Below are 23,834 nucleotides of genomic sequence, written 5' to 3' on the forward strand. Positions count from 1 at the left end.
ATTTAATATTTACATATTAAATAGATATTGCCTAAGTGTCTATTAAATAATACTTATTCAAATTTTGTCTAGTTAATTCTGTTTTCAACTGTAGGAGCCTAAACTATCACTTTTTCATGACACTGAAACCCTTCCAGAATATATAGAAAGGCTTCATATGCAGTTTTAAGATGTAAGCCAACTTTGAACATAATTAGCATTTTAGTTTGATTGTTCATTAGTAACCATGCACTATTTTGAGTTTTTTGCAACTAATACAATATGATCAAATACTGTGTATATGTGTGTACATAAAGGAGATTAATAGATTCAGAATGGGTGGTGCATCCTAGCAATTTCAGATTCTGATCATAATGTATTGCACTAATTGCTTGCTTTTCTTTGTTTCCTTACTAGGGCCCTCCAGGACGTCCTGGCTTACCAGGGGCTGATGGTCTACCTGGACCACCTGGAACCATGCTGATGTTACCAGTACGTTTTAGAAAGTGTTTTATTAAGATAATTTGACATCTTCTAATTATGTAACCAAAAAAAAATACTGTACTTGAATAATTGAGTAGAAACATTTCTGTAATGTGGGAATACAGGCAATCAAGAGCCCTTGAAAGTAGAGGCATTTTAATGAATAGAACTCTAGTAAGTAAATATCTATCTCTACACTAAACCAGTTTTAATTCTCCAATAATTCTTCATTTGGTGAAATTTGCATAATCTTTCTGACATGGTAAATGCTGATTTATGGATTAACAATAGGCTATTTAACACATTAGTGTATGTTTTCCCCTAGTATTGACTACCATTGATGCTTTTTGAAGAAGCTGTTAGTGTCATTATTACTCAAAAGTTATTTTATCTTAATATTGAGTCTCTTGTAAAATTAATTATTCGCCACACAGCTCTGAAAAATGTTTTTATTAGGTTTTGTATAATAAAATTCAAAGAAATAATTATGTGGAGTGGAAAATTGACTCAAACAGGCCATCAAGTTAAAAATTAAGACAGCATTTAAGAATTTTATGGAGTAATTAATAATGTCTGATTATGGGTAGATGAAAAAGACATTTATATTTTCTTTGTCTTCTTGAAGATTTTAAAAGCTCTGGTCACCAGAACAGAACTACAGCCGTATATTTTACTGAATCTAATGTACTTGGAAATCTTATGGATGAATTGATAGAGTGGGTAGCATTTCCCTTGATTAAATAGTGACATTTTTAAAAAGAATATAAAAAAATATAATATTTGAAATTGGCAAGTGATTTATAGTTCTTTGAAAATGACAAAATGTGTTATACAATGCTGTGTGTGAGTTAGAGGAAGAATTGTACTCTCTTACACACATTTGTGTGTGTGTGTTTGTAAGTTTGTGTGTGTGTGTGTGTATCATTATGAAGTGTCTTTGGACTTCTATAAATATTAAACTTCTAATTAACTTTTAGTCTAATGGTTAAAGAACCTAATTTCATAAGTTTGTCAAAGGCTAATTTTGAGTTTGCATTATCTTCTCATAGTTCCGCTATGGGGGCGACAGCTCCAAAGGACCAGTGGTCTCAGCACAGGAAGCTCAAGCTCAGGCGATTCTTCAGCAGGCTCGGGTGAGTGATGTTAAATACATGACCTTGTGACTTATCAAAGATGGTTTGTAGGTCCATGGAACAGTGTTTCTAAACATCACATGGATTTAAATGAAAAAATACTAAAAGTATATTAATCTTTACAGTAGTGATTACTTACTAGTTTAATATTAAACAAATGACCTCTGTATTCCCACAGGTAATTCTGACAGTATTCTCGTTTTAAACAGAATATTAAGAGGTCAATATCTATGTTCCTTCTCTTTCACATCTTGATTTTTCTCTACTAAGGTGTGAGCCAGTGCTTATGGCAATAACTCAGAACACAGTATGAAAGAAATATATTTATAAAACAGATAATTATTTTTGGTTTTTTTTTAGCTTTATACTACTAGCTTTATAGCTAGTAGGTTGTGCATATGAAAATTCAGACAATAGCAAGAAAAGAATCAGAAGTCATCTTATGCCTTCTGATATGTTGATATTCTTCTGGTTATAATCAAAGAAGAAAGTAAATGTGGGATTTAGGATTGTTATGAATATAAAAACTTATCTGAATCATGTCTAAGGTAACTTTTTATTCATTCTCATAATATACATATGGTTAAATACTGAATATGTAAGTAAAAGTATTAATTCATTTTTAATATTTATTTATGTCTTTAAGACTATTATTCATCTCAAAAGCTTATTATTTGATTATGTGATGGTGAATTATGATGAGAATATGTGTAAATTAGTTAAAAACATACTATGTCTGTTAAATATTTATAATAACTGATTATTTCTATATTTTCTTAAAAATGAATTGTTTTGCCCGGTGGTGGTGGCGCACGCCTTTAATCCCAGCACTCTGGAGGCAGAGGCAGGCGGATCTCTGTGAGTTCGAGACCAGCCTGGTCTACAAGAGCTAGTTCCAGGACAGGCTCCAAAACCACAGAGAAACCTTGTCTCGAAAAACCAAAAAAAAAAAAAAAAAAAAAAAAGCATTGTTTTCATTGTTTTGAAAACCTAAGGCAATTATTTGAAGTTAAAAACACTTTGAGGCTGTAAACTTTGTTTAGTCCTCTTTTTTTTCTTTTTACTGATTGATCATTTCACTGAGGCATTTTTGCCTGAATCCCAAATTCCCTCCCTTCCAATTTCTCCACTAGCTCTACCATTACTGTCTTCTTGTACTTTCGGTGTTCGTTTTGTAAACCCACTAAGTTCATTTAGTGTTGACAGTATGATGCCTGTCAGCCCATCTCCCTGAGCATGGGTCACTCATTTCCTTGAAGAAAGCTGTCAGTGAACTCCTTAGTCCATGCTTCAGTTTTGTTTGGCTTGATTTTGTGCAGGTTTTTAGCACACTGTCATTTTAGCTCTCAGTTCATATGTGCAACTGTCCTGTTGTGCCCAGAAATCACTGCGCCATCCATGTTTTCTGTCTCATAGTACCTTTCTGCCTCTTGTGCCTTGGTCCCTGAGTGAGGAGAGGTGTGCTATAGACGTCTCCTTTACAGCTGACCACTCTTCAATCCCTCATTCTCTGCACACTGTCAAGTTGTGTGTCTTTGTGTTAGTCACCTTCTACTGCAAAAAGAAGCTCCTCAAATGAGGGTTGAGAGAGCTACTTATGTTCACTAGTACCATCACTATGATATAATGATGTCTTTAGAGTCACTACAACAAACTAATTTAACATCTATCAAGTATTTTTTCTTTGTGATCTGTGTTTCAGCTTTTCAAGTATCCTAATTTAACATTTCTGTTATCATGTCTAAAGATGTTAGTTATGTTCTACATAAGGAAATCATGTTAGTTATGTTCTACATAAAGAAATCATGTAAAATGACTCCTGTGTTACCATATATACTAAGCAAGTGTTTCTGGTGTGCTTTATCTTCTAGATTGCTCTGAGAGGACCACCTGGCCCAATGGGTCTAACTGGAAGACCAGGTCCTGTGGTAGGTTACATAAAATATATGTTAGAAATTTCCTACTAATATGACGTCCCACATTATCTTCCAAACCCTCTTCATACCTCAGGCTAGCAAACCTATTATATATGACTGATAGTGATTCCTTTTTAAAGAATCTGAATTTAATTTTTAATAATTTTAATCAGAAGGTTTTATGAAAGCTCTCATCAAATTAGAGAGAATAAAACATATAGTAAAGTCACATATCTGTTAATCAAACCATATTTATAATTTATTTTCATTCTACTTAATTATTAAAATGCAATTTTACATTAAATTCTTGAAAGTTAATTATATATTAGAGTTTTCACTAAGGTGAATTTGAAATCTTTGATAATCATTGCACATTTTAAATAGTTATTTTAATTGAAAATAACTTTTTATACAATATATTTTGATTATAGTTTCTCTTCCCCAAATCCTCCCAGATTTTTTCTTTTCCTTTGATTTTCATTATTTAAAACAGTATTTAAATTTAGATATATTTTGTCTGTATTCCTCCTCTTTCCTCAGTTGGGAAGAACAAAATCAAAGTATCTTTTTTTTTTTTTGCAGATGGAAAGGTAGTATATATAAGTGACACTAAAAACTCCATCAGAAAACTTTGACAAGTGGCAAAACCTTTCAGCAGTGTAACTGGATTGAAAATTCAACTCACACAAAATAGTAGCCCTCTTATATACAAATGAAAAATGGACTGAGAAAGAAATAAGGGAAACATTATCGTTCACAGTAAGAAGACAAAAGAAGATAGGAAGATGTCCCATATTCAGAGATTAGTAGGATTAATAAGCAAAAATGGCCATGAAAATAGATTGATTAATGGAATCGAATTAAAGACCCAGATATAAATCCACATATCTATGGACTCCCGACTTTTGATAAAGAAGCCAGAAATTCACCCAGAAAAAAAGACAGCATAGCATACTCAGTATATATTATTCTAATTACAATTGAATTATAATATTCATTGAGAATAGGAGTGTGGCAGCTGGTTTTATTCATAAATTTTATACATACCCTTGTTACAATCCATTCCAATTCAAATCCGCAACCCCAGGTATTCAAGAGGCCATGGTAAGTAGATTGTATGTTCGTTATTTCCTGGGGTTATAGAACAAGATGAGACCAGTTCAGCTATGCAAGAAGATTCTGTCTCAAAATGAAAGAGTTAGGGAGCCTGGAAAGATGGCTCAGTGGTTAAGAGTATTTGCTATTCTTCCAAAGTTTCTTGGTCTTGTTCCCAGACCACATTGGGTTTGACCATTAGCTCAAGTTTCAGGGTATCCAACTATGACTTTGGACCTTCTGGTGTACCTGATTACATGAGTGCATTTGCACACACAGACACATGCACAGCAATGAAAGAAAAGTAAAGTAAATACTTGAAAAAAATCATTCGCAAGAGCTGGAGATATTGATCGGAGCTACTGCTTGTCCAGCATGTATGAGGCCTTGTGTTCAATCTCTGTACTGTAAAGACTAAATAAACTAATAAATATATCAATATATCAAAGTAAAAGTGAAGATGTTATTAATTTTCATGAATTTATAATTCCTTTAACTTTAAATTTTCATGCCACATAATTTTTGGTATATACTCCTCTGTGAAATGTTCAGATTACATATTCAAGAGAATTTCAATTATATAAATATTAAACAGATTATCAAATGTTCATCACATAGTCTTATTGTTCTGCATTTCAAAACACAAGAAATAAAATATTCAGTGAGTCACTTAAGAAGAAATGAATTTTATTTGCATGTTAGTGATACAAATGTACAAACTCATTGGGAAAATGTAACATTTTACCACATTTTGAGATAGAAAGGACGATAGAAAGGATATTCCTGTTCATGTTCTTTCCCATCATTTAAGTGATAATTTTGGTTAAGGGTAAGAGAATGTAACTACAATCTTTTGAGCAAGTTATGCATATATACAGAGGATATAGCACAGTCAATTAATTAAGAATAAACTGACCACTTTATAATTCTATTCAGTTTAATGATTGATAATATAATTTAATGCAGAATCTTCATTTTTTTTTACAGGAAATAAGTTGCAAGAGTTTTTTATTAGAAGCTTTGAAGTGATCTTTATAAATTAATAAAAAATTAAAAAAATGTTCGACTTAACATCTTAGCTTTCCTGTGTGACATATAGGAGTTACTTTGCTCCAAAACCACTAGGGGGTTCTCAAAAGTTGCTTTTCCGTTTAGCATATTTTCACTGTTTCTTTTATTTTGATGTAACTCAGTTTAATAAATTGTATACTGATTTCAATAAATCAGCATACTTGTGAACACATTAAGTAAGCTATGACAGCCATATTAAATTTTAATATTCTAAAGCTTTAGATAGTATGGATGACCTAGTATATATTCTTAAATTACACAACTCCTTTATAAAGCAATTGATTTTCCCTTTCCAGTTAGTCTACCAGGCCTTTAGTTTACTATTTAAATTATATGAATTTTGTAAACATTATTTGTTTTAATGATTTATTTTTATGGGGAAAACTCAAAATATGAGGAAATGCATCGACATTATTTCACAGTAATTATAATGATAACAATAGCATCTTTCTGAAGCAGTTTATTACTGTTAAACATAAGACCTGAGAAATATATGTCTATAAAAGAGTCAAGTTTTCAAAATCCTTACTGTGTGAATGAACTCAGAGCTCGCCTGACTCCGACTCCGGGAACAGACACTGCATAATACCACTTTGCAGTTCACAGGTTACTCATAACTTGTTTATCACACAGTGTTTGTCATGGTAAAAAATTTAAAGAAAACTTCAGGGTGACTTAAAAGAAGGCATCTGTTCATCTTTGAATGGAACATAGTGCTTTATATGCAGTTTAAACGGCATATACTTATATGCCTTAGAGAGACACATTCAGTTATTGAACTGAATAACTAGATCAAACTGACTAACAAAACACGTTCATTTATTTTGAGTGAAAGTAGTGAATTAAAGAGTTTAGCTGGCATAAATTTATGGTTTTCTGTTTTATTTTTCTCATCAGGGGGGTCCTGGTTCAGCTGGAGCCAAAGGTGAGAGTGGGGATCCTGGTCCGCAGGTAAGAAACGATAATTTGCTTTCTTCACTTGCTTTTTAAAAATCATCTATATTTACATAGTAAAACAGTTGAAATGCTAAGAGTAAAGAATGCTTTTATGTTACCTTTCAGCCCAAAACATGGTTTTTATTGACTATATTCCAAGTAACCTGTTGGCTTACGATTAGTTTTCTCCTCAAACAACATTTAAATTGTGGACCTAGCAGGTTTGTAAATAGATGGCGTTTACATGAGGCTATTGGATAGAGAGGCAATTGCAACTGTGTTACAAGGTACTCTCCTTCTTCCTGGAGCCTGTGGTTCTGCAGAGAGTAAACTTAGAATGTTGTCTCCTGAAAGCTGCCTAACTGGGGCTAGTATGTAAAATTTAAAAAAGGAAGAAAAAAAGAATATCAAGTGAGGTAGTTCAGTCATATTTATTCCCAGCTCTTCTTCCTGTTATGACTCATGCCTACCCCCACCCTCCTACTTCCCCAACCTGATTCATTCATTTATTTATTTATTTATTTATTTATTTATTTATTTATTTTTTATTACTTTTTATTTTTATACACACAATTTACTCCAGTTTGGGCTGTTCATATACTCATGGGCATGGGTCATCCACTGGAACATGGTTGAGCTAATAGGAGTTATACTTTTGAAGAAAACTGACTCTACTTTCCCACAAAGTCCTCAGTTAAGAGTGATGGTCACTCCATCCTAGTTTGTTGAATACTTGATCGTGTGCAGGCAACCACATTGGCTACGAGTTCATTCATGAATGCAACATTATATCATGTCCAAAAGACACCAAGCAATTTCCTAATATTGGCCCTTTGCACTTAGAACCTTGTTTAACCCACGGATACCTGGCAACCACTGGTCTATTCTTTATCATGAAATTTTATACATTTTTCAGAAAAAAAATAATTAAGTAAAATTATACCTTATATCATCTATTATTAGCTCTTTTGATACAGGAAAAGGTCTCATGTTCATACTTGAGTACATCAATACAACCTTTATTTTCTTGTTGATAAATAGTCCATTTTGTAGACACTACACTTTTTGGGACGTAGCCCAAAGAAAATAGGTAACAATATTTAACTAGCTCACCATATGGTAGCCTTGCTTTGAATGTTTAATTAGCATTGTTATATAGGCATGCACCACCACTGGCTGTCATCTCTTAATTTGAGACCAGCCTTGTCTTCTGAGTGAATTCCAGAATAGCCAAGTCTACATAGAGAAACCTTGTCTCAATAAACAAAACAAAATCAAAAATGAAAACCAGCCAAATAAACAAAACAACAACAACAAAAATTACTTTGCAAAGGAAAACACTGACGGATTCACTGGGAAATTTAAGAAAGTATTAAAATACATAGAAATCCTGGAAGTTTATTGTTTCATGAAGTTTGTAAAGCTATATGTGTTCATCTTTTTCCCGAATTTATGAGTCTGAAAGTGTGTGATGACAGGGTTTTAGGACATACAGTCTCTCTTGGTTTTTGAAGTTCAAGAGTTAGGTATTATCAAAGGTGATACTTTTCATTAAAGACTATCCATATTGCACATCTGGAGAGATGGCTCAGCAGTTAAGCACATTACTTTCAGAAGACCCAGATTCGGTTGCCAGCACCCACATGGCTGCTAACAACCACCTGTAACTTCAGTTCTAGAACCCCAGATGCCCTCTTCTGAAGTCCACAGGCTCATGCACATGCATGTGGGGGATTGCAGCTCATGCCTATGCATGATAGAGGTTTGTAGACTCATGCATATGCATGGTGCATTTACATACGCCTGGTCACCTACTCATAAAATAAAATTAGTTAATTAAGGAATATAGCAGCAATTGTGTTGGTATACATATTCTTCTATCCTGGCAAGATTCATGATAGACTCCTCTCCAACGGTTTCTTTAACCTATAATCTTTGACTTCCAGTTATTAAATGGTCTTATCCTTACAGTTCCAGAACAGTTTTAGCCTTCGATTTGCAAGTCCATATATCCAGTTAGAAAATAATCATCCCTGACTTTGCGGATGACTGAAGAGTCATGCACTAGGCACTGTGCACAGTTGCACAAGGATACACTCACTTGAAGCGGATTTAGTTGAACACTTTAATGGATAATAATGTCATAGGAGATTTCACCGTGCCTCAGAGGTGATTAAACCCAATGTGTTCAGTGGATTGAGTGTTGAGTCATCTAGGAGGAGACATTTAAATAATGAAAGGAAAGGTGATTGGAAAAGGCTTGGAAAGAGAACAAAATGCCAGTGTTGATGGAGCCCAGTGATTGCTATGTAGAAGCATCTCCTGAGAAGGAAATGAGTAATTGATCATAAAGGCTTAAGAGTATATCACTATATTTCTTTTGTTTGAATGTATTCACATCTACATAAAACACTATGCAATATAGTCACATAGTTCTTTTTATATGAAAACCACTTAAGAATATTGCTTTTCTGACCTGCTTGGTCAAAATTTTATACTGGAAAGATTTTATTGTGCTTAAATATTTACAGAAGAACATAGGGTACATCTGTTTTTAAAACCATCTCTTTTGACTTTATGGATCAAGATTTCTGCAATGTGATGTAAATGTTTTCCTATAGGGCCCTCGAGGTGTCCAAGGTCCACCTGGTCCAACAGGAAAGCCTGGAAAGAGGGTATGGCCATTTTTTCCCTTTGTATTTTGAGTTGTAACTGCAGCCATCATTTAGTCTCCGTACTTACTGTTAGTAGATTCCAGTTGCTTAACTTTGCTTTGGGCATTTTCAGGGCCGTCCAGGTGCGGATGGAGGACGAGGCATGCCAGGAGAACCTGGATCTAAGGTCAGAACTTTATAACTCTGTATGCAGATCGTGTATGCCACTTTATCCTTAGGAGTATCACAGTTTAATATAAAATTTCTTGATATGAAGTGAACTTGACATTAAAGTTAGAGTCCTATTCCAGAATGAGAATCTGATGGTAATACGATTGTGATTTTACAGGGAGACCGAGGATTTGATGGACTTCCGGGTCTGCCGGGTGACAAAGGTCATAGGGTAAGATAAAGTTACGGTTTTTCATTCTAGGTATGATAGGAATCTTAGGTGCTTAGGTAGTACTGCTATACTTTTGGGCATTAGGAGAAACAATAACACAAACATTAGTGACTCCATTTGGTAATTTTTACACCTAAAGTATATTGAAAAAATACAGATAAAACTTTGTAGGTAGTACCAATGTTTCTTCACTGTTTGTAGACATTTCAAACATTCTTTATGTCCAAAAATAAAAGCAGAATATCTATGTTCACAGATATGATAAAGATCACATTAATAGAAGAGTTGGAGAATATTATTTCTTGAGTGTTGCCACATTCTTTGCATCTTGTCTGTGGAAGTAACTCAGATGAGGATGCCTGCAGGCATCCTGGCAACTATTTCTTTGTGATGCACACTTCAGTGCAACAGCTATTAACTGTAAGGCTAAAGAAATCCGTGTGCTAAATAGTAACAAATCAGTATGTTCTTCGTTTTCTTAAATGGTAAGTTAGGGAGACCGTTTTTTATCCTTCTTCTTTATATAAGTTTGGTTATTGATATGTTTCTTCACCAGAATAAAGAATAAACCTAGGACTATATTTAGGTAAATTGCAGAGTAAAGAAAAACATAATCTTATAGTCTCCTGACAAAATAAGTGGCATATGCCTAACACATGCTAAAATGTACATATAATTGTGCTTTGTGGAAGAAATCCAAAATTCCTTTCAGTCTTTGTGAGTTGTGCTGATTTAATATGGAATATTCCAAAGATTAAAAAAATGTTTTGAACAACAAAGTGGACTCGTTCTTAAGACAATCATTAAACAAAATAATATTCTTAATGAATCACTTCAATACTGTCTGAAATTATTTTACCTACATTCACTTTAAATTACTTTTATTTAAACTTGATAAACATTTTCTATCATATTATCTTGTAAAGCTGATTAGTTTAAAATTTTACCAATCTGGACATTACTCTAAGAAATGTAAGGGCGATGTATATTTTCTTGGACAACTGTCCATTTTCACCTGGTTGTGTTGACCATTGCATGTATTTTAAACAATAACCTTCTTTCTCATTTATCCTGTTTATGTTTACTCCTTAGGGGGAAAGAGGCCCACAAGGTCCTCCAGGCCTTCCTGGTGATGACGGAATGAGGGTATACTAAGATTTTACTTCTTTTAGCCCTGGTTACAGTTAGAACACAAATGACAACATGCTTCTGAAATGATACTGCTTTAAAAGGAATCTCTCCCCTTTTGTGAATGACAGGGAGAAGATGGCGAGATCGGGCCCAGGGGTCTTCCAGGAGAAGCTGTAAGGAACTGTTTTCTTTATTTTTAAATAGCAGTCTCTTCTTTGAGGAACAGTGGTTAATATTACTTATTTGGGTAATATTAACCTGAGTGAACATAGCATTTTACACAAATTACCCAAATAATTTTCATATTGAAAAGTGAAGTGTATACAACTGCCCTTCTGTTATAAAGAAAATCTTTGTCAAGAAAAATAAATGTGGAATATAACATCTTGTGGGTCACAAACCTTATTATTTAGGTTTTATTGCAGATAAAAAATCATTCTTCAAATACTACCCGTAACTTCAGAATTATTTTTTTTGGTGGGTAAATTAATCTTGTCAGAAGCAAGATACTAAGATATCATGTACTAAACATAAGATTTTATGACTTCTCTCCAGTGAATGTCGATAATAAGGAAACTTAACTGGGGAGATGTAGGCAAAGCCAGACAGGAAAACAAAGCAAAGCAAAGCAAAGCAAAGCAAAACAAAACAAAACAAAACAGATTTGAAAATCTTTCCTAACCTCAGCTGTCTTTTGGGACTATAAAGCTTGCCAGGTCAACTACCGTCAAGTAAATAGGCAAAGTAATTATTACCCTGACTTTTCTAAAGCTCGAAAAGAATATTTAACAGCAGAAGAAAGAAAGATGATGTGAATGTAAATGTTAGTAGCTTGAAATTCCTCTATCTAGAAAATGGTTCTATAATCTACTAGGATAGATACCCAGCTAGTAAATGAATGCTTTCCCAAGGTGAAATTTATATAAAATAAAATAAATGAGATTCTGACCTTTTCTGTTTGTTTAATCTGTGTTATCATAACAACCAAATTGAATGTGCTAATCAAATTAGAAAATTACATAAAATATGTTATTAAAATCATTTAACTATTATGTTTTTTAAAAACATTACTAGTGATGCATCTGTAGATGTTTTGGATCCAAGAAAGTGTCTGTAGGAACCACTGTTGTCTACTTTTTCTTTTGTGTCTGTATAAACTTGCAATATTTATATTATATAAGATGGTATGCTGAATGTTTATTTCAATGTTCTGAGAGAAGTTGAATAAACATTTTAATACATATTTTATATTAAAAAATTTTCAGCAAAAGAGGCTTGCTTTGAAGGCCTTTCTTATGCAAACTTTCTATTTTTCTTTTATTCCTTCTAGGGTCCACGAGGCTTGCTGGGACCACGAGGAACCCCAGGACCTCCGGGGCAACCTGTATGTATTCCTGGGAGCAATCAGGGTTCTGTAGTAGAAAACTTGCTGCCAAACATTCTATAGGACTTTTGTATAGAGTTGAGTACAGAATCTAGTTAAGTGTCTTGCTGTACTGTAAGTTCTGTGGACGCTACCTGTCAGCGTAACTGATCATTCTCTTTGTGCTTGCTTTTTCCTTCTGTTGCAGTAGGTCTTTCAGTTTTATGATGAATCCCTAGCACCCAGTGGAAAATGATGTTAGATTGTTTTCAGGGTGGACATGGATGGGAGAGTACAGACCTTCCATAATTTTTGTTAAATACTAAATTCCATTTCTGTTTATTATTACAAGAATCATAAGTCACTACAGGCTACTGGCTATTCTTTATATTTTCCATTTTAATACCTAAATTTTTTAACCTATTTTGTTCTTCATTGAAGGGTATTGCAGGTATAGATGGCCCCCAAGGACCGAAAGGAAACATGGTATGCAGTTAAGATCTTTAAACTCATGTCAGTAGACTTTTTGTTGTAAAATTAAAGAAAATTCTTACACATTGCTAAATATATTTTCCAAACTTCTTCAGTGAAAACTGATTTGTGAATGATTTTCAATAACTAGAATTAAAAAAGAAAACCCTGTAATGCAAAAGCCTTATTAACATCTAACGCAAATAAATCACATCTGAACGTTAAATTATACATGAAAGAGTTCTTATTCACCAAGTTTAAAGTAAGAAGTGTTTTAGAAAGAATAACAGAAGAGAAGTAAAATAAAATACTGCCAAATATAGACAATTATTTGTCTTTATTTCTTCCTATACAGGGTCCCCAAGGGGAGCCTGGACCACCAGGTCAACAAGGGAATCCAGGACCTCAGGTAACTCTAATCCACTATTTTCTTCCTGGGAGATAATAGGCTGAGATGGTATTGTTTGAAATAAAAGTTGTAGTGTCAGAATGTTTTGTGTTGCACCCATTATGTTTAAACCATGACAACTTTTACTTTTAAGAAAAAAAAAAGGGACTCATAGCATTTACAGGATGCCATAGTAAAAATCCACAGATGCAGAAGGTTCTGGAGAGAATTGTATTACAAGCTCTTTGCATAAAGAAGCTTGTACAAAACTCCTCACAGTGCTCTGAAGCTCTCTGTGCAGTGCAAATGGAAATGGGGGGAGACAAAGTGAGAGAGAAAGTGTGTGTATGTGTGTGTGAGGGGGGGGGTGGAGAGAGAGAGAGAGAGAGAGAGAGAGAGAGAGAGAGAGAGAAAGAGAGAGAGGTGCTGGTGAACCAGTCCGTGTGCTTTAGATTTTATCATCTGGTGTGAAGATGTGTCCTTATGAAATGATTCCTAACATGAAATAAATTCTTCTATACTAGGGTCTTCCTGGTCCGCAAGGCCCTATTGGTCCTCCAGGGGAAAAAGTAAGTTGTATTATTCTCGAAATCTCTGGTAATTTAGTTTGTACCTGTGACCCTCAGCAGGTGTTAGCTTGCGCCTCTGGATATCTCCTTATATGGTATTTTATCAAAGCAGTATAGTAACCTGAAGTAGAGCACAAATGTTGGTTAAAATTTTTTTACACACTTTAAGATGTAAATTAAAAGAGTGTAGGGTTACTAGATCTTACCCCTGATTGCAATATTATTAAAAAATGGTGATTTCAGAAACTGAGATGAGTGCGTGTTTTCGCTTTGTTTTGGTTTATCTTTACTTTATCATTGTTTAAAAACTATAGTCTGACTCAAAGTATGCAGACTGTGAGCTTCTATACTGATAGAACAAGGCATTCAGAATGGATGCCGTGGAACCTCACTTTAATTTTACATTTTCAGTATCCAACGTATGTTATGTGCTTCTCTATCTCCAAAACAAAACATCTGTGACAGCATTATAACTAGAAAAACAGTTAATATAATCTTCATGTCTGGTTAATTATGGTATGTGATACTTTCATTTCCTTCCAATATATTTTAATAAAATAATTTGAACCACTTATTTTTATTTCCTCCAGTGACACATGGACATACTAGTTTCCCACATCCTCGTTAACACATGTCTCTCCTCTTTCTTGTTATTGACCATTCCTCTTGTGGTTCATCATGCTTCGTGCTCATTCTTAGTATTTCCTGTCTTGGCTCCTTTTGTTTTGACAGCTTATTAGTAATTTTCACAAATCTCGTTTCTTTTTCTTTTTTTTTTTCAAGACAAGTTTTCTCTGTGTAGCGCTGGATGTCCTGGAACCCACTTTGCTGAGATTAAAGGCATGAGCCACCACCATCATTTTTGTTTCTTTTTTCTTTGTGACAGGAGCTCACCATGGCATTCTGTCTGACCTGAAACTCTGTGTAGTCCTGGTTGGCTTCTAACCCACTCTTACCTGCCTGCTTCTGCCTCCTGAGTGCTGAGAGTAAAGGTGTGCACCATCACACTTGTGCAATTTATACCCTCCTTTCTTAAGGGATTATTGAAGTGCTCTATTTATATGGATACTGTGCAGTATAGTAGTGGTGCTGAAAAATACAGCATGAGATTTAGATACATCGCGAAGATTATCTTAAGCCATTTATTTAGCCAAGCAGTATATCATTGAGCAGCCACTCTCCTTCCTGGGTCTTTGTTTTAGATCAGTGACTTTCAAAATTTATTACTTTTATCTTTTATCTAACACTTCATAAACATCCCTTGTTCATTATAAATTACATTGAAATATGTTCCTATTACATTTCCAGCAGAACTTTATTGTGTGTTCCTTGGATTGTTAAGAGACGTTTTCTCCTTGGGAGAATGGGTGTGTTTGAATTCCTGTTGCTGAGCCCCAACTAAGCTATATGGTTTGGCTCATTGCAGCTATTGTTCACATGTAATCCAGAATTTTCTCTGTTCTGAGCATATCTTCTTGGGAAATTCTAAGACAGTCAGTCTTTTCCCATCAGAAAGATAAGTTCAAACGACAAATATGTAAATATTATATATGGCATGCACTTAATATTTTGTCTATATTTGGCAGTATTTTATTTACTTCTCTTCTGTTATTCTTTCTAAAACACTTCTTACTTTAAACTTGGTGAATAAGAACTCTTTCATGTATAATTTAACGTTCAGATGTGATTTATTTGCATTAGATGTTTTAATCTCTAGGAACTTTCATATAAAGTTATTATAGCTTATGTTTTATTCTATTTCTAATAAAGGTTACTACTGGTTTGCAGTGATAAACTACCCCTGCTATTTATTCTGACATTTTTGACAAGTAGAACATTTACTGTGATTTAATATGTGAGTTCAGAGTTCATATTACTCACATGTTAATTGATTTATAGAAAACAAATGATAGTCTACATGAGCTCAGTGAGAAATACCAAGACACAAAGTAAATGTCTGTTAAAGTCAGTGACTTTGAAGACTTGAATGTGTATCTAGATGCATTCAGACTCTGATTCTGTCATGGAATAGCAGATGTTGGTATTTCCCAGGACTCACTGAGACAAAGTGGATAATGCATATAAATTGCTTCACATCGTACACAGAAGCACTTCATAAATTTTAACTTTTATTAAAATATGAAACATATGCCATTCATTCATCTTTATTTCCACCTCACCAGGGAGAGCACAGGGAGTTAAGAATGCAGATAAAACATTCTGTTGTCAGGAAACCTCCATTCAAAAGGAGATGGATTGAGTTCAGTTTCATTAAAAAATCATCTTATTTTGCCAGGGTTTTAACATTTCTTGTATTTTCTCAAATATATATCAATGGCAAACGTTCATGCAGCATTGCTTGCCAAGTCATTGGCACCTCTGCTGGTAATAGTAATGAATCGATTTATTCTTTGTTGGCGTACTGGGTTGTTTTGAAGAAACAAGTCTAATGTCTTGAAAATAAAGAATAATTTAAGTGACATGCAAAATATTTCAATTAAATATTTAGCCTTTTCTGGTAATAACTGTAGAACGTGGTAGGACTGCAGATTGGTGAAAGAAATTGAAATTTTAAGGCTTTCCAAAAGGTAATTTAGGGTATAAAAACATTTCTCAAAAGATGATTTTTTTCTGCTTTGGTCCACATGATTTAATTGGTGCTTTCCTATGAAGTTCTGTAGGTCAAGTCAACATGAGTGCAATGCTTATGTTCAATAGCCTCTAATAATAGAAATACTGTAAGCTGTGTTGGAGACTGAGACGCACTGATGACATTCCTCTGTCAACTATTTTCCCGTCCCAGCTAGTGAAATGAACTGCAAGCAGTACTGCCTTGTCATTGATATAGTCAATGTTACCATTAGAATGCCTAATTTTCTCCTAAGAAAGAGGTTAACTGTAATGTTTGTCTTTACACTGTTTTAAATTTATCAGTGATGGAATGACATGAAACTAGAGACTTTCAGGACAGAAAGGACTAGAGTGACCCATTGGGCAGCTCCATGTTAGTCTTGTGTTAGATGTGTATTAAATTATGCACCTCACACATCAACATAGATGGACATAACTTCAGGACCTAATAACTGACACAGAAACCTTACACGTTTGCAAGAACTGTTTCAGAATCTGATACTCCATCACTAGAACTCCAAACTGTATCCGTGACGATTAATGATGGTACCATCTAAGAAACTCCTTAGGCAGACAACTACATCATGATGTGACCAGCACAAACAGCGCATATGCACATCTAGTTGATATAGGCCAGTGGCCTGATACAGCAGCCTCTTGTCTGATAGAAGAGATGTATATGGGACTGACAATATGAGAATAATGTTTTAAAGTAAACTTATTCTTCAGTAAGCAGAAGAGTTGGACTTTAAAATAAAAACACGTAGTATAGTAAACATGCTAGTTATTATTGTACTCATTCATTGCCATAATCAAGTCACATAGTATATAGAGTTATGTATGTAATACCCTTATAAAGCCAGTTGCACAATGCATTTGCGTGTATCACTACAAATACCCTGTAAATAAGTTTTGCCTCTGATTTTATAAGGGTAGCATCAGGAATTTTTCATCTTTATTTTAATCCTATGGGGCTACAATTGTATATTCAGTCCATTATTTACCAAGCATGCAATAGAGCTTACGGCTGTACCTTACTTAGGTATCAATATAGTGTTGTCGATGAAGTATCCAAAACTTTACTTCTCTGTGCTGGGAGTGAGGGAATGCGTTTCTCAACTTCATTATTTGCACTTTTGCTCTGTTAACACCAGTTTATTGTACCAGTTAAAAACTAATGCATCTACTTGAACAAGGAAAAATTTAGAACGGCTAAGCTGACTAAACGTAGCATATTTTATATCTTTTGACATCTGTTGAGTTTGCTTTCCATTTGTTTTTATATTCAAAACACTTTCTGCATGTCTTACATACAGAGGCCACTGTCTAAAGTTCACACTGTTATTAGTGCTGTGCTGATATGCATAATGTAGATTCTTTCATCATTTCCTTTCTTTTAAACCAAATTCTCTCCTCTTTTTGATTAGGGTCCACAAGGAAAGCCAGGGCTTGCGGGGCTTCCCGGTGCTGATGGGCCTCCCGTAAGTCAATGCTGTCTCTCTCCCCATTGACGTTTCCATATGCAGTCTTAGAAAATAAATTTTACAAGATTCTTGGAAATGATTACATGTAGGCAGTAATAAGAGGGAATTGATCCAGTAATTAAGCCTTGGTTTCTTTATAATGCAATATCATTTCTTTATGTCAATTTCATTGAGAACTCTTTAATAAAATCACTGTAGCCTCTAAATAAAGTCATTCACACTCTGAACACCAGTACCTGCACAAATGTCTCCTTCCTAATTCCACATGTTCCTCTCTGCCAACTATTTCAGACTGCTTTTATTTTCAGTGTTTGTGATGTTTAATAAACAGACACCAAGTGCAGTGAATGAGCTCATCCACTTTTGAACTTATCCCTCGGAGTCTGCCAGTCTTAGGATTTTTATTGCTGTGATAAAACAGCATGACCAAAAGTAACCTGGGGAGTAATGGGCTTACTTCCTTCCAGGTAACATCACTTAGGAAAATCAGGACAAGAACTCAAGCAGGGAAGGAACATAGGAAAGAAATAATGCAGAGGGCCTGGAGGAGTTCTGAGTATGTTTTGCTTCGTCTGCTTTCTTATAGCACTAAGAACCATTTGTCCAGGCTTGGCACCACACACAATGGGCTGGGCTCTTCCAATCACCAATCCAAAAATGCCACACAGGATTATTTATAGCCTGGTCTGGTTGGACCATTTTATCAGTTGAGATGTCCTCTTCCTAAAGGAGTCTGGCTTGTGTAAGTTGACCTAAAACCAGACAGCAGAGAGGCCAGGTCACATACACGGCATTTTTTTAATTTCTTCACGTAATGTCCACAAACATTTTTTAGACATTAGATATCCCCCAGCCTCTAGAAATGTAGAAAAATCTGTTTTCTACTTCATTTTAAAATTATTATTGATATTTTTTCTTGAAATTTATTTATTTGTGATGAGCAAGAAAAAAATTATTATGCTATTTCTATATTCAGCTATAGAGTATATTTGTGATAAAACTATACATTTTTATTTATGGAATTTCAATTACATAATAATCTGATTAGTGTCTTTGATCTTTCTATGTATTTCCAACACTTACTCTTGCTACCATTTCAAGATTCATATATACATTGTCCCTTTATTTCCATACAGAATATAAATCATATGTAACTTGCTGTGTGTGAGAATTTGAGGCTGAATTGCTAATAGCAGGATATAATACTTTATGTGCTTTCCCTAAATTCTTTGAAAATGATTCCGTATTTAATGAAGCATGTACCCGTCAAATCTAATCTTATGTTTTTCTCTAACTGGCAGTTTCCAATATTCCTGAAAGTCATGAAACTTGTACAATTCTGCAATAATTAAAAAAATAAGACGTGATCTCAGACTTTTTTAGAAAAATGGGGAAGAATTTAACAAGATCAACAGTCACAATTAATACCACATCTTCACCACTGTGTTTGTTTGCTCCATGTAGGGTCACCCTGGAAAAGAAGGCCAGTCAGGAGAAAAGGGGGCCCTGGTAGGTATCAAGCATCTGTCTGAAGAGCCTGTAATTATAAGGTCTTGTCAATATAAGTGTTTTGGTATAACCAACAGGTATATCTAGGATAGCTAATTTAGGAAATAGAATTTATCATCATTTTTGTATAAATAATTCTCATGGTGGTAGATCTGCATGCTTTATATTTAGTGTATACATATATATATATAAACTATGATGAATTCTAATAAGAATTACTTAATATTTATACATTATTTATGTGAACATTAAATTTATCTACTACTTTAGAACCATTATTTGCAGTATGTGAATGAGTAGGATTGTCACTGTACCATATATTTAAGTCACAATGGATCTTTTTCAGGGTCCTCCTGGTCCACAGGGACCCATTGGCTATCCTGGTCCCCGTGGCGTAAAGGTAAACCCAAAATTATTTGCACATTATTTCATTTCAAGGTGAAGTGTCGTTGTCTTTTAATGTTTTTGTTTTATACCACAGGGTGCAGATGGTGTCAGAGGTCTCAAGGGATCTAAAGGAGAAAAGGTAAAATATGATTTTTAGATGATTTTAATTTCCAAGCATCCAGTATATGAAATTATAGTGTATTCAGCATTTATTTTTCTCCTTGAAATATATAGATCAATCACTTACTAGCCAGATGTTGCAAGTATAAGTTTGTCACCAAGGCCCTAAAAATAGATGCAAAAGAATGTCAAGTTAGCCACAAATACCCCTTTAATTACATGTGTCTAACTTGATCAAATCACAAGTTCATCTGTCTGCATGGTTGGCTATGACATGAAGACAACTTCTAGTTATAACAGGGTTCATTCACTTTTATCTTTACTGAAATCCCCGAGATGCTAAACTGAAGTTAATAGAAAATATAACTTTTATTTGTTCCTGTGAAAAAGACATTGTATGTGATGCTGCATGGTAGCAATGCTATTATTGGGAGGAAATAAAATTAAAGCCAAACAGAGGTAGAGAAATGCAGGCGCCTCAATCTGTGGAAGGTTCTGGCTCCTTAATAGGACTTTAGGACCCCGCCTGTCTTTTTCCTTAAGAACAATGTTTTAGATTTTTTAAGAAAAATATTTAATGTATTGGACATTCCTAAATCCTTCAAAGATAAACTTTCAGTGCTAAGAAGCTACTTCTGACGATCAGGATTAAACTAATTCATACTATAACTGCATAACTTTTCAAACACAAAGTGTAAACACAGGCCTTTTATTAGCAGTTTGGTTGAGGTAAGTGTGGTTCTTTATTTTAATAGTAACACTGCATTGGTTTAAAGCGAATGATTTATTTTTCAATCATAATATTATGAGTGATCATTGAATATATTTGGTATTAGGTGGGGTTAGATAACTAAACATAAATTATTATTCCTACTAAAATTTATTTGGTAGAGAAAATACTCCTGGGAGATACTAAAGGCATGCAAGATATTAATTGTATGCTTGAAAATAATGTGTTGCACTTTCAATTAAATTAGCTACTCTGAAGATAACCCTAATTCATCTTGATCATCATTGGATGAACACGGCTCAAAATCTTTCTGTTGTGACAGGGCAACAGTGGTGGTCTGGCAGTGCTGAACTTAAATTTCTGTATTGTATGTTATCTATGCTTTGACATATGTACACGTTCATGTTAAACATTTATTTACCAAATCAGTTTTCCTACTGGAATATTAAGTGGACAATATTTAAAAGAAAGGTGTTTAGTTGAGGTGCCATGTGGTAAGTTTCTGGAGGGAGAATTAGTTTCAAAGTGGCAGACAGATAATTCTGGATGAGGAGAAGCAAATGAGAAAACATTTCTGCAAATAAATGTAGCACAGTTCTGCATTGAAACACCAAGTGATTATTGGTTACTTTGAGTTGCGTTTAGTCTAAGAAGAAGCAATACATACAATGAAAAATCATTAGAAGTTTGAATCGGCGTACAAATTCTGTATACCGACTCTAGTATGCCGACAACTAAGGTAATTGTGTCAAAGGGAAACTTACAGTTTGAAGCTTCACTTTTAAATCTAAATCGTTAAATGTTCTGCCTTTGTTTCTAACTAATAGAACAGTGTACTATAAACCTCAGTTTTGAGAATTATTGGTAAATGAATGAAAGTTTTTAAATAGAATTATTATCCTTTACACCATGTTGCCATGAATTTGAATATACATTTCTTTTTTCAAAAATATAAAATTAGGTTATACAGCCTGTGATATATCAAAAGGAGACACAAAGGTTGCTAAAGATCAGTGTAGCTCAGTGGTAGATGCTTTCTGAGAATGCACAAGTAAGTGAGTGAAATCCCAAAACATCAAACACCTGAAAGTAAATAAAACACCCTTCTTACTCTGTAATGGTGTTTATGCTTATGAAATGGTGAAAGAGGAAGTTAGCACGCTGACATTAAGGTTCTCTGCTTTTGATTTCATGGCTGCCCCTCAATCTTCCACTAAGAAAACCAAATAAACCAAACCGTGCAACTTTTGTTCTGCAGCTCTAAACAAATCCGACACCATCTTTTTGTTTTCCTAATATACATTAATTCGGCACTTGAAATCTCATGACTTGACATGTTATTTGCTTAGCCATGGTCACCAACGTTGTTGCATTTTCTTTTACTCTACCTCCATGTTGGAATGCTAAAATGTAGTTTGTTTTCACTTTTAACTCCCTTGGCTCTTTGAAGGATTCTATCACCAAGCCCCCGAATAAACCACACGTGGAGGTTTATTATTCCTTATTAATGCACAGTCTTAGCTTGGCTTATTTCTAGCCAAATTTTCTTCATTTATCCCATCTACCTTTTCCCTCTGGGCTTTTTCCTTTTCTTACTTCTGTACATCTTACTTTTCCCTTACTCTTTGGCTTGCTGTGTATCTGGGTGGCTGACCCCTGATGCTCTTCTCTCCTTATTTTCTTGTTCTTTCTCTCCTCCCAGATTTTTCCTCCTATTTATTTGCTCCATCTACCAGCCCTGCCTATCTTTTCTCCTTTCTTGATATAAGCTCTTTATTATACCATCAGGTGTTTTAGACAGGCAAAGAATCACAGTTTTAGAAAATTAAACAAATGCAGCATAAACAACAGCAACACATCTTTCAATTGTTAAAATAATGTCCCAGAACATAAACAAATGTAACACACCTTAAAATAATATTCTAAAGTATATTCATTACATACCTAAAAATATATTTTTTATTTTATATTTTTCATTAATTAGGAATATTTTGAGGGCAGACAAAAACAATCTTCTATATATTGATTTCAAAGAATTAAATAAATGGGTAAATAAATAAACCCAAACAAAACAATAAAACTCACCAACTCACTAGGATTGTTCAAACCAGTCCTCAATACTTTTACTGAGTCTTAGACACAGTCCACAGCTTTCTTTAAACTAAAGCTGGCAACGGTGTAATTACCTCTGTCTCAGGGGAGAAAGTCCTGACAGTAATGAATAGGCAGCGAATGCGCATCTCCGCTCTTCAGCCTCCCTTTGCCCTAATGGCACTCGGTACACAGAGCAGCTTGCTCTCCAAAAGGCCACTTTGCCACTAGAGTCTCAAAAACAGCGTGGTTTACTTCTCAGGAAAAGAGTCTGCAAACCCTTAATTTAGACCTGTCACAGCTTTGTGTCACTGCTTCCAGGTGTAGGTCTTTGTGTTTCCCTTTTGTTGCAACAATTCACAGTTCTAATTTTTTTTTAATGAAAGCTAAGTATTTCCTACCTTAAAAGCTACATAACATTTCATCACACATACCAGCTATTTTCACCTGTTCTAATGAACATCAATGAATACTTTGATCGCTGTTATATCTATTGCTATTTTTCTCACAACCGTAAGTGTATACATACATTTAAGATTCTGCATCCAATTGTCATGTACATACTCAGAACTCAAATATCACTTTATTTTGTAATTTAGTGCTCCGTCTGCTTTACATTCTCACTGACAGCACACAGAACTCACCATTTCTCTCCACTCTCAACACGTATATCCCCTCTTTGTGTTTAACGACAGTCATCCCAGGAGCCTGCGCTGGCATTTTCATAGTGATTAGTGATGTTGAGCATTGATGCTGAACATTCTTTAATGTCCTTATGGGTCTTTCAAATTTGCTTTCTCATATTTTGTGAGTTGCCTCTTTATTCCATCCTCAATATCTTTTGATGAATGTGAAAGTAAAACAAACAAACAAAAATCTAAATAAAAATTCAAGGACGAAGAGGTTTATTGCAGGCAAGGTTTTAGCAGTTACAGTCAATCATGGTGGGGAAACTATGGCAGATAGGACTCCATCTGTGCAGTGGGGCACAGCAAGAACTTGAGGCTGATTACGATCCTCAAATGCTGCCTTAGTGAACTCCTATAGTAGCGGCCACAGCTTCTGATCTCCCATAGCCTTCACAATGGCGTTAGCAGAAAAGAACAAGCATCCAACACGTGAACCTGGGGTTCACTTTTCATGTAACCATAACAGTTTATGACATTTTCTGGACCTTTAAGTAATTTACAAATCGCCAACTGAAACTTGAATATGTTTCCATTTGTTCACTTAGTGCTTAAAGAGCGTCATGGATTTTAAGGTGTCAGTTAGATTAATCACCAGGGATCA

General features: G+C 34.5%; 1 protein-coding gene across 2 annotated transcripts in view; it reads left to right on the forward strand.

The window, feature by feature from the left end:
- Positions 1 to 23,834, forward strand: part of Col11a1 (collagen type XI alpha 1 chain) — a 176,880-nt gene that overhangs the window by 68,765 nt on the left and 84,281 nt on the right. For both annotated transcript variants that reach the window (XM_057793140.1, XM_057793141.1), the window contains 17 exons: positions 397 to 471; positions 1,512 to 1,595; positions 3,467 to 3,523; positions 6,575 to 6,628; positions 9,235 to 9,288; positions 9,401 to 9,454; positions 9,617 to 9,670; positions 10,763 to 10,816; positions 10,930 to 10,974; positions 12,132 to 12,185; positions 12,606 to 12,650; positions 12,991 to 13,044; positions 13,548 to 13,592; positions 17,651 to 17,704; positions 19,172 to 19,216; positions 19,563 to 19,616; positions 19,698 to 19,742. In XM_057793140.1, the coding sequence (XP_057649123.1) occupies positions 397 to 471; positions 1,512 to 1,595; positions 3,467 to 3,523; positions 6,575 to 6,628; positions 9,235 to 9,288; positions 9,401 to 9,454; positions 9,617 to 9,670; positions 10,763 to 10,816; positions 10,930 to 10,974; positions 12,132 to 12,185; positions 12,606 to 12,650; positions 12,991 to 13,044; positions 13,548 to 13,592; positions 17,651 to 17,704; positions 19,172 to 19,216; positions 19,563 to 19,616; positions 19,698 to 19,742 (927 nt within the window). The remainder of the gene's footprint in view (positions 1 to 396; positions 472 to 1,511; positions 1,596 to 3,466; positions 3,524 to 6,574; positions 6,629 to 9,234; positions 9,289 to 9,400; positions 9,455 to 9,616; positions 9,671 to 10,762; positions 10,817 to 10,929; positions 10,975 to 12,131; positions 12,186 to 12,605; positions 12,651 to 12,990; positions 13,045 to 13,547; positions 13,593 to 17,650; positions 17,705 to 19,171; positions 19,217 to 19,562; positions 19,617 to 19,697; positions 19,743 to 23,834) is intronic.

This window comes from Chionomys nivalis, chromosome 18, assembly GCF_950005125.1.
Source record: "Chionomys nivalis chromosome 18, mChiNiv1.1, whole genome shotgun sequence".
In the NCBI taxonomy this organism is placed as follows: domain Eukaryota; kingdom Metazoa; phylum Chordata; class Mammalia; order Rodentia; family Cricetidae; genus Chionomys; species Chionomys nivalis.